Source organism: Halichoerus grypus, chromosome 2 (genome assembly GCF_964656455.1).
Source record: "Halichoerus grypus chromosome 2, mHalGry1.hap1.1, whole genome shotgun sequence".
Taxonomy (NCBI): Eukaryota; Metazoa; Chordata; class Mammalia; order Carnivora; family Phocidae; genus Halichoerus; species Halichoerus grypus.
Genome location: NC_135713.1, coordinates 41,539,696 through 41,555,512, shown reverse-complemented (window position 1 = coordinate 41,555,512; position 15,817 = coordinate 41,539,696). Strand labels below are relative to the sequence as shown.

The window sequence follows — 15,817 nt, the reverse complement described above, 5'->3', positions numbered from 1 at the left end:
GCCCCCTAGTGGCCACCCCTCCCCACACACTGCCTGGTCTGGCCCAGAAGCAGGCCCACTCCAGGGAGAGGAGGATTCTGGGCTGAGGCCTCAACATCTCAGCTAGGGCTGACAAGACCCCACATATGCATTTTGGTGGACAAAAGCTGCCAGCTGAGGCAGAATGACCCGTGCCTGTTGGGTTCAGGTGAGGTGGGAATAACCTAACTGGGATTTGGGTCTTGGGCAGCTGGTTCCCAGTTTCCACTGGGCCCAGGAGCTTAAGTTCGTCTCCCAAAGGCAGGCCAGGTGCGTTTTAATTGTGGGAGGGTTTCAGCAGCAGCGGGTGGCAAAGCCCCAGCAATCTCCTGCTCCTGTCGGAGGAACCAGGACTCTAGAAGGTACAGGTGTGAGACTGAGGCCGCATGGATGCGTGTGTGCATGCACTTGTCCACATGTGCACGTTTGTGACTTTACCTGGGTAAAGCCTAAAAGCACAGAAACATGCCGTTAATCGGGTCTTGCTGCCAGCCCTCAAGAGAGCTAAATCAGCCACAGGAAGAGCCTGAGGCTATCTCTGGAAAGATACAGCCAGGGAGGGAGGGAAAGAGAGGCGGTTTCTGTGGACCCCAACCCCCCTCCCCACAGTGCCATTTCTGGGGACCCCACTCCCACCTCTGTGATGTCACTTTCCCTGGCATGTGCAGCCTACTCTAGGTTCTGACCCCGTGCCATGACCTCGGGAGCCTGTGGTATCCCGAGTCTGGCCCTGTGTAACCCTCACTCACTGAGCCTCAGTATCCCTAGATGTATAATGGACTTGGAGCAGGTGGTCTCTGAGTCGCTTCAGAGTCAGGGACCCCAGAGACCTCCTGGAGAAGGGCTTCTCCAGTGGGGATGCTCAGTCTCCCCAACACTCGGAGCGCAGGCCCCCAACCTTGAAGGCTTCTGGAACTGAAGGGTCCCAAGCATCTCATATGGTCTGAGCAGGGCCACCAGCCCCTCCCAATCCACTTGCAGAATTTGAGGTCCTGAGTGGAGACGCGAGTTGTCTGGGGTCACACGGACAGGACCATCAGGGAAGAGCAGGGATAGAGTGCCCTGCAGTCACCACAGTGTCCAACTCAGACAACACAGGGCCCGATACCTGTCCTCCCAGTGGCTCCGGTTCCTCCCCGGCTTGGGATCTTTGCTTGTCCTGAGGTCCTTCCTGTCCTTGGCTGCACTGTCACTGTAACGGGGGTCTGTGTTGCGCCACAGATTCCAGAGGCCTGGGGGTGGGGGAGACAGTTTTTTCCTTCCTCAACCTGGCTGTCAGGGTTCCCCAGAAGGCTGAGACCTGGAAGGGAGCTCTGAGCTGCAAATACACGCCTTCCTCCCAAGCATGACTTCATGGAGGGCTATGTTCCTCACGTTACAGAAGAGGAAACTGAGGCTCACACTGAGGGCAAAAGGGGCACCTTTAAAGAAGCAAAACGCACCCCCTCCAGGGACGTACCTGCTCTGCGAGCAGAAGTCACTTTCATGTGAAGGAAAAAGTCCTCCCCCCCCAGGAAGGCAAATTGGGAAAAGCCCCTCTGGGCCCCGCTGCCCTGGGCGGGGAGACGCGATGTGGAGAGGAGCCTACAGGCTGAGTTACCCCGGCCAGCGCCTGAGTGCTGCGCACGACGCTTCGCGGCCCCTCGTGGCGCTCTTGCTTGGTGCTGGGGGTCTTATGACCAGCGAGTGGCAGGCCCTGGAGCTGAACCCAGGCTTCCCAGTTCTAAGTGGCACCCCCTGGTGGGTGCCTCATGGTACAGTTCGCAAGCCGGGTCCCACCCACTGATCCCACTGATCCTGTGACATGAGCGCAATCACTCCAATGTCACAGGCCCACCCTCCTCCAGTCCAGGCCCCTGGAGTGAGAGGGCGGCCCCAAGAGGCCACCCCAACCCCTCTTTCCTCTGACTTCCTCCCCCTAGGAAGATGTGTGACCCCGGGATGACGGCCTTCGAACCTGAGGCCCTGGGGAACCTGGTCGAGGGCCTGGACTTCCATCGATTCTATTTTGAAAACTGTGAGCAATCCCTTCTCTCTGGGGTGCCTGTTGTCTGCTCTCGTTCCATGTCCTGCCGGATGGCACAGCAGGGTGACGGGCAGGGCCCCCGGGGCAGCTCAGGAGCCAGCGAAGAGGAAGATCCTGTGTGGACAGGGGTTGGTACCATCTTGGTTCCCTCTCGTAACCCGGGCCCGTCTGACTGCCAGCCGTCCCTCCTGTGGCTGAGGATGGGGACCTGGGACAAGTGTGACAAGCCCTCCCAGCCCTCTCCTGCCCCTGCCCCTGGGAGTTTACAGATGAGGGAGCCTTCCTGCCTGGGCATGCACCCATGTTACAGCCATCTAGAGGCCTGGGGCCACCCCAGCTGCCCCACTGGTCACAAGCTGGCTGGTGGGCTGTTATGCCTGTGGGTGGGCAGTCCGGGGAAGAGGAGGGGACCCGAGCTCACACTGCTGTGCCCCTGCCTGTATGTCTAGGTCTCTGTCCGCCTGTCTGTCCTTCCTGGGTCTCTCCTCTGCAGGAGAGACCCTGGCAGCTTTGCAACCAGGGGCTGTCAGGGGGCTGAGGCTGGGCCTGACCTAGGGCGCTTTCTGCCTGTGTCCATGTCTCACCTTGGCCAGGGGTCAGACAGGGACGAACCAAAGCACGTGCAGGTTAGACTCATCTAGCTCAGGACCTAGAGGAAGGCCCGGAGAAGTGGCATACCCAGGGTACCCCAAAAGGAAGGCATATACCATTGAGGCTATGCAAGATAATTTCCGGTGCATGTGGGCACCACTTAAAATAGCACTGGTTCGCACAGTGAGAAAGCTGGTCCCTTTCTAAATTCTCTTTCAATACGTCCGGCTTCATCAGGGGGAAAGGCTCAGCTGGGCGCTAAACACCTCTCTCACACTGCCTCATTTACCTCTCCAGCAAAGAAAGAACTGTCTCAGGCTCAGATCCCTTGCAGGCAAGAGCACGGAGCTAGGATTACATAGCTTTATTTCATTTACACTGGATTTATGATTAAAGTTGTATTCTGTGATACCGGTTGTTCATTATTGATTGTGCTAGAAAGTTTTCTTTTAAAATACATTTACATAAATTAATAAAGTGTATTGATTCAAGGAAATATTTTAATGAAGTAAGTACAAGTCGATAGCAAAAACAAAGGCGGTATTTAAGTGACTGAAATAGGATCTAGTCCAGCTATACCTCACCCAGAAGGGGAAACTGAGGCCCAGAGAGGGGAAGTGACTCATCCGAAGGAACCCAGAAAGTCAGTGGCAGAACCCAGTCCTGACTCGTTCCTCCCCATCCCTGCCCCGGGCTGCCCCCTCTCATCTGCGTGTTAGCAGCACCCAGCCGGACACTCCTCTCCTGCCTGCACCCAATTAGACTGACCTTATAGACTAGAGTGGTCCAAGAACACCCCCAACAAGCTGTGAAGAAAGAAGTTGCCTTTTCCTTTGATTAATAAAACTCTGATGCTCCAAGCCTAGCAGTGGAGGTTAGATTTTCATGTGAAGAGAGGTGGCTGGACCCCAAGTTTTCCCCATCACCCTGGAGCTCCCTGGCTGATCACCATGGCCACCATTATACAGGTCTGTCTTCTGGAGGTGCTGGTTTCCCAGAGTGAACTCCCCAATCCCCACCGAGCAGAGCAGAAACCAGGCTGAGCTGGCTGTAAAGGCCCAGAGATAATAAACACAAAGAGAAGGCTGAACTAGCTCTTGGCCTGAGTCCAGGCAGTGGGCACCCCTCACAACACCGACCCCTTGGATTCTAGGTTTGAATGCCAAAGGGCCCATGAATGCAAGACCCAGAGCAACTTCTTGCCCCGGGCCGAGTCCCACCATCCTGCCTGTTTTTCCTTGCTGGAGGACCTGGCCCTTTGTCCCATGCTACCTATAAGGGTGGACGTTAGAAGGCCATAGTCTATTCAGAGAACACACATCAGGGTGGTCATTTCTTTACAAATGTCCCCCAGAACCCCAGCCCTTGCCAACAGCAGCGAGGCACCCTCAACAATGCTGACCTTGTTTGTTTGTCTCTTCTGAGATTGTTCTAGATTGTCCTAATTCAATCCCATCTGGAGACTGACTGCTTTTAGGTTCTATTGCATTTCTTTCAGGAAGTGGCCCAGCTTGGGACAAGTCAGATTGTTTCTCTGGACCTCAGTTTCCAGATGTGTTGAATGGATGCATTGAACTAGATGGTCCTGAGTGCTTCCAGCCCTGGTTGCTGTTGAGGATGCTTACAGAGGACTCCTTGCATTTTGTAGGAGGGCCACTGGGTGACCTCTGACCTCTGAGGTCACTCCCAAGCCTATAATGCAAAAACTCTACATTCTCTCTGAGAACCCCAAGTTGTAACAGTCTGTTAGTCTATATATGTAAGACTGAGTGATTTAGTGTTCCGTAGCCAAAGCCTGGGTAGAGTGTGATTATAATATTAGGGATGCTCTCAGTAGTCCTAAAAAAAAAAAAAGACATTTTACATTTTCCAGGAAACCCATGGCTCACAAACCTGGCTGGGCATCAGAATCAGAGGGTGGGGAAGGGGAAAGAGCCTTTTGAATAGTATAGATTTTTTCATTGTTATCTTCAAGAGAGGAGATGGGCAGTGTATATTTTAAACTCGTTCTCTGTGGGATTTGGACCTACATTTGGGCTACACTAAGAGAAGGCATGAGGGTTCCTCTGAAGTCTGGGACCCTGGTGAGCCCTGTCCAGCCTCTCCCTGGGTCATTGTCTTTCTGTGCTTTTGTTTTCTATCTTGCTGAAAAAAATGGAGAGTTCCTAGGACCCAAAAATTAATAATTAATAATAATAATAATCATAGTGGCTCATATTTTGCATAGAGAAAGCTGGCTTTAGGTACTTTTCTCAGTTCTGTCATGATTAGAAGAGTTATGCCTTTCTGCCTGACTGTGGAAAGCTCCATGACCTCACCCCATGACCACCAATTCCATCCTTACAATTCCAAGATCCTAGGATTGTACAATTTTAATATGACTCAGGTTTCCATAATTCCATATATCTGGAATAGGAGTGGCAAATCAGGGGTCCACAGGCCATATCTGGACTGCATATATGCTTCACGTGGCCTGCATGAGGTTTTAAATTCGAATTAGAGACCAATAATAAAAATGAGGCCTTTTCACATAAAAATCCAGATTTCCACATTCTCCTGAAAAATCAGGTGTGGCAAATGTGGATTCCACTTAGAGCTGACACTTGAACAACAAGGGTTGGAACTATGCAGGTCCACTTATACACACGTTTTCCCCAATAAATACAGCCCCACCCTGTAAAATATATTTTCTCTTCCTTGTGATTTTCTTTTTTTTCTTTTTTAAAGATTTTATTTATTTATTTGACAGAGAGAGAGACAGCGAGAGAGGGAATACAAGCAGGGGGGAGTGGGAGAGGGAGAAGCAGGCTTCCCATTGAGCAGGGAGCCTGATGCGGGGTTCGATCCCAGGACCCTGGGATCATGACCTGAGCCGAAGGCAGACGCTTAACGACTGAGCCACCCAGGCGCCCCATCCTTGTGATTTTCTTAATAACATTTTCTTTCCTCTAGCTTACTGTATTGTAAGAATATAGCACAATAATACAAATAACATACAAAATGTGGGTTATTTGACTGTTGACGTTATCGGTAAGGCTTCCAGTCAACAGAAGGTTATTAGCAGTTAAGTATTGTGGAAGTCAAGTTATATGTGGATTTTCAAGTGGGGGGTGGGGGTGGGGCTAACTCCCCCCCCTCCCCCGCATCGTTCAAGGGTCAGCTGCTCACAGAGCAGCCACCAAGGAAGCTGTGGACAGGGCGCCCTCTGCAGGTGGGACAGGGTGTGCTATTCACCACAGTCTCTGCCACTCCCTATCGCTCGCTCCCTGTCCCAGAGGCAAAGGGTCTGTTGCCATTTAGCATCTTATACCCCACTCACCCCCCTCGTTTATGTACTTGCCTGGCCTCTGTAGGGAACCTGGGGTTGAGACTCTGGTCTAAGTTCATCTGATTCTATAATCATAGCCCTATACTTCCGTGTGTCTGAGATACTGTGATTCTAAAATCCCATTCCCCTGTGTTTAAAGAATTGGCATGTCTGAAATCTGGGATCTGCTCTAGCCATCTAGAAGTTCTGCCTTGACTCCTAGCTGAGCCCTGTCACAGAGACCCCTCCTGTGGAAATGAGACGGGGGGGGATGCCTCTGCTGAGAGGGTCACTGGGAGATGGGGAAGTGAAGGAAGGGACACAGGAGGCCCCCAGTTGCATCTCTTCTGCCCCCTCCCATCCTCACCTCCAGTGTGGTCTCGGAACAGCAAGCCCGTGCACACCACCATCCTGAACCCCCATATCCATCTGATGGGCGACGAGTCGGCCTGCATCGCCTACATCCGCATCACACAGTACCTGGATGCGGGCGGCATCCCCCGCACGGCCCAGTCGGAGGAGACCCGCGTCTGGCACCGCCGGGACGGCAAATGGCAGATCGTCCACTTCCACAGATCTGGGGCGCCCTCCGTCCTGCCCCAGTAAGAGCCCCTCCTTCCTGCCATCTGTCATCTGGGACAGTCTAAAGGAAAGGGGTGGTGTCAGCCTGGAGGGGGACATGCTGGGGAACTTGGCTGCTGGAAGGCCACAGGGTGGGGGCTGGAGGACCACAGGGAGGAGACCAGACCTGCAGGTTCCCTGGGGGAGGGAAGCTGGGTGGGACCTACAGGAAGCAGCGTCAGCCCCATCTAAGGATGGGGGTGCAGGGTGGTTGCCCAAGGAAAACAGGCCGCCCTCAGAAGCACCTGCATTACCTACCACACATACCATTTCTTACAGCTGAAGGACCAGGCCGGAAGCCCTGTACCGCAGAGATTTACTCTTCATTCATGGAATGTGGCTGTTGGTTCTCCCACTTGGATTTTGCTGGAACTCCCCCAATCACGTCACCCCACTACCACCATCATCACCATCACCGTCACACCTGCGTCAGGAAAATCTGTCTGCTCACAAAAGCTATCACGACTTCGAGCAAGCGGCACGTCTCCCTGCCACCACCTGTCACGCTGGCTCTGTGTCCCTTGCCAGGGCGGGGCTTCCTCAGGCCTGGGTGCCCTGGGTGCCCTGGGTGCTGGCTCCGAGGACTCCCCCTCCTGGCTGTCGTCCCCCTGGTCTTGCCTTGGCTGTAGGCCAGAATGTCCAGCTGTGTGTCCCCCCAGGGGCTGAGGAAAAAGAGGGGCAGAATCAGGAAGAATGTGGCATCCGCCCCCCATCTCCCTGCCTCTCCCTTCCAGGGTCCCCCCAGCCCCATGAGCTGGCCTCCCCTGTGGGAGAGGGTGACAGAGGAGCAGACACCAGGAGCCCCCACCTCACACTGCCTCCCTAGCTCTTCCCCCATCCCGCCCTGTCCTCCTGTCCGTGCGGACCCTTCTCCCTCGGTGTGTGGAGCACGATCCTCTCAGGGTGCCCCCCACTCTTTCCTTCCGCCTTCGGCTGATGTTTACCTCCGACAGTAACGCCCATTCCACCCTTCCATCAGTCCGGGAGAATTCCAGCTTTGTCACATCGGAGGGAGAGAATCTGATTGCTTTTTGGGGGCAAAGAAGGCAACATTTAGGTATCACTTCTACTCGGACCGCATGCCTTTTTATAGCCAAACTTCTGTGTGTTTCGTAAATGGATTTTGCGTTCATGGATATTTATGTAATAACTAAACCTCTCAAATTATAGCGAGGAGGGTCGGGTCGAGTTGGGAAGGGAGGTGGGAAGAGGGGTGAGGGGTAGTTTTTTTCTGTTCTAGGTCTTTTTTTTTTTTTCATGTCATCTCTGAGATGCACTCTGTCACCTGTGGTTATCTGGGGCCGAGGTGTACTCAGCCCTGGGGACGGGGGGGGGGGGGGGGTCCTCGCTGACATTTTGGTCCCAAGGTTCCTTTCAGGACTGTAGAAACACCAGATGTTAGTGCTAAGAAACAGCAAATCAGGGCAGAGAGAGTGGGGGAGGTTGTCAGGACAGAAATATCTTTTTTTTTTTTTTTTTTGCTTGCCTCCCAAACTGAGGTTCCCAGGATTTCATCCCACTGCATCCGTGTGTGCCCCCCCAGCCCCTTCCCCATCTTTGGGGGTTCATGAGCATGTGTCTTCATTGCCTCTCCCCTCCGCATCTGCTGGTCCAAGCAGAGCACTGGAATTTTTCCTCTTCACGCCTCGTCCTGCAGCCATAGGTTCGAATCTCTTTTTTTTCCCTTCTCTTTCCCTCTTCCCCGGGATTGACTCTGATGTGGAATGCCTTGGCACATCCACTAGGATCTACTGTCTGCACTGTTTTCTTTGCATGACTTTATATGCAGTAAGTATGTTTAAAAAAAAAAAGGAAAAGAAGAAAAACACTCAGCAAAACCAATCTACATGTTTTGGACAAAAAAAAAAAAATAGAGGTTGTATTCTCAGTGTCCAACTCGGAATTATGTTGCCGCCTCTCTGTGCTTTTTGGCCTCTGTGTGGCCGTGTTTTGCCAGCATGAGATACTGTCCCCTCTGGAGGATTTTAGGGGAGGAAGAGCCACAGCCCCAGGGATTTGGAGGAGGCTCTGGTTCCCCCGAACCTCTGGGGAGTCCTGGGTGTTGGCTGGAGGACTGGTGGGGATGTTCGATCCAGGACTTTCTGAGTTTCCCCCGATCATGGGATGTCTGCTGGGCCCTTTTCTCTACAAGCTGCCCCTGGGGGCAGGTGAGGCAGGCTGGACTGGGGCTGCAGGCCAGGAAAGAGGCTGCCTGGGCTTCCTGCTCTCCAAATTGGTTGATCACTGGCCTCTATCCTTGGCAGACACCCTGCTGCCGAGGCCCAGGGGGCAGGCACTTGGCCTGCCCTAGGTCCAGAGGGCTTCCCAGTAAGGCCCAGTGATCCCAGCGTCCCAGCGGTAAGACCGCCTGCCTCCCTTGTGGAGCTGCCAGCTTCCACAGCAATCCCCAAGCCCAAGGTGAGGGTGTGGCCTTCACAGGGGATGCTGCAATTACCAAGACCAAGTCCGGTCCCTTTCTCAGCCTCAGCTTCCCCATCAGCAAAAGGGTTAAATATTCCTGCCCAGCCTCTGCTGCAGGGCTGATGGGGGATCCAATGGGACGGTGAAGTGAAGCCCAATATACCTGCGAGAACTGACAGGGTTAGTCACTGGCTAGACTCCTGCTTTGTTCTGGGCCTGGCCAGCCCCCCTCCACGCCCCCACCTGCCCCTCATTCCCCTCTTTGGTGCCTGTCGACTGCTTATTAGCAGTGGACTGCAGGAAAAGAACCATGCTTTGCGGGTTAATAGGATTCCATTCCCAGTTCTGACCAGACTTGCTGTGTGACCTTTTCCTGCTCTGGCCCTGGGTTTTTCCACCAGGGGGAACTGAGCTGGAGGACACCAATGTCCCGATTCCTATTTGCTGACATGTCTCATGCCTCCTATCCACTGCGTCCCATTCCAAGTGCCAGCGAAATGGAGGCAGGTCCCAACCCCGGGAGGAAACGGCCTCCACGAGGAAGGCCACTCCGGCAGGTGGGTAGTCAGCCAGTGTGGACCACAGGGCACCAGCGTGATCCTGAGGCGGCACGCAGGGGAGGCGGGCAGACAAAGCGGCCCAGAGCCCACCCCCACCAGACAGTGAAACTCTGCTCCTCTAAAACATCCTGTAGATGCAAAAAAAAATCCAGGCCTAAGACCAGACCTAGGCTCCAGCATGCAAACACCTCCATAGGAAAGTATTCTCCCAGGATTGTGCACACTGTGGCGCTGATCCTGGCCTCCTGTCTCCCAAGGGGAGATCCTTGGGGTGGGGAGTGGGGGGGGATGTGTTTGCCAGACTCCCCGTGCTGGTTTCTTTGTTACTATTGGTTTGGGGATTTGTTTCAGTTCTTTCTTTCTTTTTCTTTTTCTTTTCTTTTTTCTTTTCTTTCTTTCTTTCTTTTTTTTTAAATATGTGGCTGTGAACTTGAATGACCACTGCTCAAAACTTCTGCTATTGGGTGGGAGGGGGGAAGAAGGGGTGTCTGTTTTACTGGTGTTTTCAGTGCAATAAATAGCTACCAACTTCTGTGCACCTTGCTGTCTCCCGGTCTCGGTCTCGGTCAATCATCAGCACTGGGTGGGTTTTGTTTATTTGTTTGTTTCCTGTTCAAGAACTCACCATTTGCAAAATAAAAGTCAAGGTCTCCATTCTGATTGGGCCAACTTGGTCTCATGCTCAAGGCTGAGCCAATTACAGTGGGATTATGCCTGGACCCTGGGCCCCAGCCTTAGACCCCGGGAGGAGGCTGGCTTTCTCTCAGGCACATGAGGGGCCCTTATCTAGAGCGGGGGGCGGGGGTGGGGGATGGGGGGGAGCGGGGGTGGGGGATGGGGGGGAGCGGTGGGGGGCTGGACAGGGGTTGCCACAAACAGCCAGCCAGCAGCAAAGTCTCCCTCAGGGGCCTGGGATAAGGCTCTTCTCCTCTAGGCCTCGGTTTCCTTGTGAAATGAGAACTTGTTCCAGAAGAAGTCCCTCCACACCTATTCTCTTCCCCCAACCCAACCTCACAGACAAGCTGCCAGGCCTCAGAACTCCTGGAGACTGGTTCGGAGAAAGGGGTAAGGGGAGAAATCCCTCAATACCCACACACTCTCTGCGGACTGAGTGCCTGGGACGGGGGCCTTGGGGCCAGAGAGAGGGATGGTATGAGAGGCTCCAACGGCCGAGGGGAGGCCCCTGCCACAGGACAGGCCAGTTTGGCTCTCTGCGTCCAGACCGCAGGCAGAGCCAACACGGTGATGCAGAGGCTTTGGCCCTCGGGCCACGGCAGGGTGACCACCTGTCCTGGTTTGCTAACACAGGACAGTCCCAGGCAAACCAGGTGAGATGGTCACTCAGCCACGCAGCCACCTAAGTTCCTTGGATTCCACAGCGCCAGGGGGGATGTGCCTTCTGGAGCCCACAGTCCCCTCTAGACCATGCTTGGGGTGTCTGGGACTCCAGAATTCCTGCACCAGCCACTTCCAGAGTCCATCCTCACTGTTGGTGTGCAGAGGGGCCGCGAGGCGGGTGCCCCTTGCACACACATGAGGATCGTCACAGTGAGAGTAGAGGCCAGGGCTGCGAAGGGCCAGGCGGTGGGTTGCAAAGGGATCGGGGCCTTCCATTTGCACTCCTGCAGGGGAGTCTACTAACGTTAGCGCCTGGACTTCTCCCAGCTCGGCCTTCCTGCCGCCTCGGGATCTCGGGCCTGGGCGGGAGGAAGGGCCTGAGGGCGGGCCTGAGGGCTCATGCTGCCATTGCAGATACCCACCAGCAGGTGGCAGCGCAGGAACAGGTTACAGGCGGCCCCTGGGGCCCTGAACCTCCAGCTCTCAGTTAACCTCAAGAGGTACCCTTTAACTCTCAGAAAGTACCAACTCCACCCAAAACACTACTGTTGTCTGACAGGAACATGACCCTTTAGAGTTCACAGAGTGCTTTCACAATACCTCTTGTTTCAGAACAGCCCTATCCTGAAGAGGAAGACAATGAGGCTCAGAGGCAAAGACGCTTCCTGCCAGACAGAACCGGGGGTCCCTCCAGGGCCTCCGGTGTCCCAGTCCATGTTTTCCTGTCTCTGAACAGCCAGCAAACTGTGACTGGGGTTCTTAGGAATCTCCTCTCTTTGACCCTCCACCCCTTCCAGCGACTGCCCGCAGTCCCTACCTCCCCACTGCCTATTTACTATGAAACCTATTGGCTCCTCTCCTTCTCTTGCTCAGTGCACAGCAATGCCCCCTCACCCTTCAGGACACAGCCCTAGTGTCTTCTCCTTGGGGAAGCCTCCCCCACACGCTCCCAGCACATGCTGGGTTAGGGCCCTCTGTGGGCTTACCCAATCCCTGTACCCACCTCACCATAGCGCTCTGGGCTGAAGGCACTTAAGCAGGAGTCTGCAAAACTCAGCGCTCCTTGAAGGCAGAACAGCATCTTGCCCCTGCTCCCCACGTGTGCAGGGGGTATCAGTGCGCTGGCATGGGGTAAACTTCCGGCAAACGTGTGCTGCAGGAATGGAGGAGGGATGGATAGTGCAGGGGCTTGAGCATCCCACCCACTCACCCACTTCGGCAATAACAGCGGCCCGCTCCTCCTTCACACCAAGGACCAGGCACGCCCTACTCCTTTGTGTGTGCTCGCAGGATCCTCAGTTTGCCCCTCCACCAGCCACTACTTTTCTCTTCTTTTCATTCCGTGAGCAAAGACGCTGTAGTGCAGAGGGAGGGAACCTGACTGGGATGGCCCAGGATGTGAGGGAGGGGGGTGGGTTTCGGAATTTTAGCCCCTCCAAACACCTGCTGGGGACTACGGCAGCCAGCTGGGCTCTGAGTAGGGCCCAGTGATGAGCTGGACCTGTCTCCTGTCCCCAAAGGGGCCACCCCAGAGGGTGAGAGCCATGCGGCAAACCAGAGTGCAGGGTGGGCTGGGGTGGGGGCTGGACCTGGAGGTGCGAAGGGGACCAGAGCCAGAGGAAGGAGCAGCCGAAGCATGGCAGTGACTGGGGGTGCTGGGGAGGCTTTGTGCACATGCTCAAAGGGGTGAAGTGGGGGGAGGCAAGGCAAAGGCTGAGAGCCCAGAACAGTGGATTAGGTAGGGGTGGGGAGAGACGAGGCTAGGGAGGAGGCTGTGGGAAGCCAGAGTGTCAGAGTGTGTCCCAAATCTCCTTTGTTGTAGATGTGCTTTTCCAGGGCCCAGGTAGGTCCCTAGCAATGGAAATGGCCTTCTCCAGACTGGGCCACAGTAAATCTTTTAGGAAACATCCTCTAGCAGGTGCTGGGAGTGTTTGCACAGGGCAGGGTGGGGCAGGTCCAGTCCTGTGGGAATGGCCCCTGCTCCTTGTCCTTCCTCCTGGGACAAGCCCCACCCTCCCTTCTCTAACTGGACCTACCAAGGTCTCAGAAGCCACTTCCCTGTGGGCATCCTGTCCCCACCATCCTTTCCTGGGCTTTGGGCCACAGCTGGGGGATGGATGGAGCTATCTAGAAGTCGACTACCCTTTCACCAAGAAAAAGGGGAGAATTATCATCATTCTCTCCCAGTGTGACCTTGAGCGAGTTACTTTTCCTCCCTGGACCTCAGATTTCTCATTGTTACAATAAGGGGATTGAACCTATGGTCCCCAAATATGGGAACTTGCTGGCTGCTGCAAATCCCCCAGGGAGTAGGCTAAAAATACAGATGTTTAGACCCTACCCTCAGAGGACAGGATGCATGAAGCCTGGCCAGGCCTCCAGGCAGCTGTAGTTTCAGTAAGCAGTTTGGGAATTCTGCACCAAGCACCCCGTTCCCCAGTTCCCACAGCCACACTGGGAGCTGGAAGACCAGTTATCAGCAAGCCCCACCCCAGGCTTCCCACTTCTCCATCCACTCCCCTGACGCAGCTAGATCAATATTGACCATTGGCCCCTCCCCTGCCCCTGCCCTCCTGCTACCCCAATTCCTAAAACTCTGTGAGACCCTGACCCTGGGTCAGCAGAGTCAGGGTCAAAGCCAGCCTTGGGGCCTGGAGGATTTCAGTGCTGCCCGACTCCTACAGCGCATCTGCATCCGCATCTCCTGCTGCTTTGGCTGGACCTCCCCGCCCGCTGGAGAAGCCATCAGAACTCTTAATCATTAACTCCATCCAGCAAGAGGGGCCAGTCCCAGAACCCAGCTCTGAGGAATAGGCACTGTTCCCCTCTGTGGCTCTCCAACCCATCCATTTTACAGATGGCGACACCAAGGCCCAGCCTCCAGGGCGCCCTGCTGTGGAACTGGAAGATACCAGCTGGCCCCTGGGCTTCCGTCATTGCCTCACCCAGACTCCAAGCACACCCGTCCCCACCCTCCTTCTGCCTTTGCTGGTTGGAGGCAGGAGCTGGGCCTCAGTTTCTTGATCTGTACTAGGGACAGCAGGCTCCTGAGAACCATCCCACCTACAGGGCTTCTACCTGCCATGGATTGCACTAAGCACTGACGGGTTTTTTAAAACTATGCACTAAGCACCTATATTATCCCATTTCATTCCCTGCAAGGGGAAAGCCATTGTCTGCATCTTCCATCTGATGACACTGGGGGTCAGAGATGAAGCAGCAGATCCAGCTGGGTTGCCCAGCCAGTGGACAGCGGGGCCAAGACTGGGCTCCGATGGGCAGAGTCCAAGCTTGCCTTGACTCCTGTTGGCTATCATTCTCGATGGGAGGCTGCTCACAGATGCTGTGGACATCAGGGGAAGAGGCTTTCTTTCCCTCAAACAGAAAGCGATCCTGGATGGGGCGCTGGGAGGAGGCCTCAACGTGGCCAAGGGGGGCGGGCTGCTACCCTGTCCTGGGGGAGAAGGTCAGCGTGCAGGAAGTCAGGCGGAGACAGAAGGGGGGTGGGGGTGGAGCACTGGCCAAGGATCCCCGGGCGGGCAGGCAGCCCTGGATGCCCTTCCAGGGCAGGACAGCGTCAGCAAGGCCTCAGGCCCCAGAGGGAGTGGCCTGGAGCTCAAGGAGCCAAACTTTCCATGAGCCATGGGCAAAAAATGAGTCTGGAGAAGAGTGTCCACCGCAAAACCGTAGGCTCAGCAACCCAGGGTCACATGGAATTCAGAGGGGCTGGGGCGGTTTTAACTCTTCGCTGGCTGTCCCTAGAGCCACCAACACGCTGCTTTGAGGTGCTGCTGTGTTGTGCAAAATTGTGTACGGGCTCTGTGGGTCCCCAAGGCCGCACTGCCACGGAGGGGCCGAGCTGGGAATGAACCCAGGTCTGTGTGGCTGAGCAACACAAGCCCCCCACCATGATGCCCTGCCGTGGCCCCGGGTGCTCTGGGGTCCGGGGAGAGTGCTAGAAGTGTCTTAACTGCACAGAAATGAAGGGGGTTGTCTCTGGAGGCCGTGAGCGTCCCATGCAGGCTGAGCTGGGCTGTCACGGCTCACCAGGTGTAGGGCTGAGCCAGGCTCCCTGGAGACTCCAGGAGCCCACACCTGGTGGGGAATGGAGGGCGTGTGGAGGACAGACCTAAAAGGATGAACAGGAGTCCCATGGGTGAACGGGGAAGACACTGGAGCTGGAGGCCTGGGCCTACTCAGGGTATCATACAAGGTGAACTTGGCTGGGGTGGTAAAGGGGAACACAGGGGGCAGGGCCTACCGAGAACCAAACACAAGGTAACAGTGTGACCCCAGTGTTGTCTGTTGACCCTGACTTGACCTTGGGACTATGGCTCACCGTAATGGTGTGGAGCCCTCTCCCCTGCCCCCTCCTGCTCCCCTTCCTCCCCCGGCCTCCCAGATATTTGCTCTCACAGATCATAGGCTAGAAGTGACTATGGGGGGTCAGTGCCCCATCTCAGTGCTTCCCAGTGCCCACCAAGAGAACACCATCTCTGATGAGTCCTAGAACATTCCTGGAACAGGAATAAAGGGCCCCAGGTCATCCTCTCCACACCTGAGCCAAGCACAGATGCTGCCTCCCAGCCCCTTCCCCCCCGCCCCAGCCTCCCCAGGTCAGGGGGCCCTGGACACAGAGAGCAGCTGAGAAGGGGAGCAGAGCACTGAGCAGGGGTGGGGACCCCGGGCCTGGCCTCAGCTCCGGTACGTTCTCACCGTGGGCCACGGCCCTGCTAATCCCCAGCCTCTGCAGACAGTGGGCCTGCCAGCCACCCGAAGGGAGCCGTGCTGTTTCACTGCTTTTCAATCAGTTGCTCATGTTTAAAAATGGGAAGATTCTCACAAAAATCCAAACTTCCAACTTCTCTTAAAAAACTGGGATATCTGGGGCGCCTGGGTGGCTCAGTTGGTTAAGCGACTGCCTTCGGCTCAGGT

The 15,817-nt window shown here is 55.3% G+C and overlaps 1 protein-coding gene across 1 annotated transcript in view; it reads left to right on the top strand.

Annotated features, from left to right (window-relative positions):
* CAMK2A (calcium/calmodulin dependent protein kinase II alpha) overlaps positions 1 to 8,389 on the top strand; it is a 60,644-nt gene extending 52,255 nt beyond the window's left edge. Inside the window, exons 16-18 of the mRNA XM_036113577.2 lie at positions 1,941 to 2,035; positions 6,316 to 6,544; positions 6,843 to 8,389. Of these exons, the coding sequence (XP_035969470.1) occupies positions 1,941 to 2,035; positions 6,316 to 6,544; positions 6,843 to 6,846 (328 nt within the window). The 3' untranslated portion in view covers positions 6,847 to 8,389. The remainder of the gene's footprint in view (positions 1 to 1,940; positions 2,036 to 6,315; positions 6,545 to 6,842) is intronic.
* The last annotated feature ends 7,428 nt before the right edge of the window (positions 8,390 to 15,817 follow it).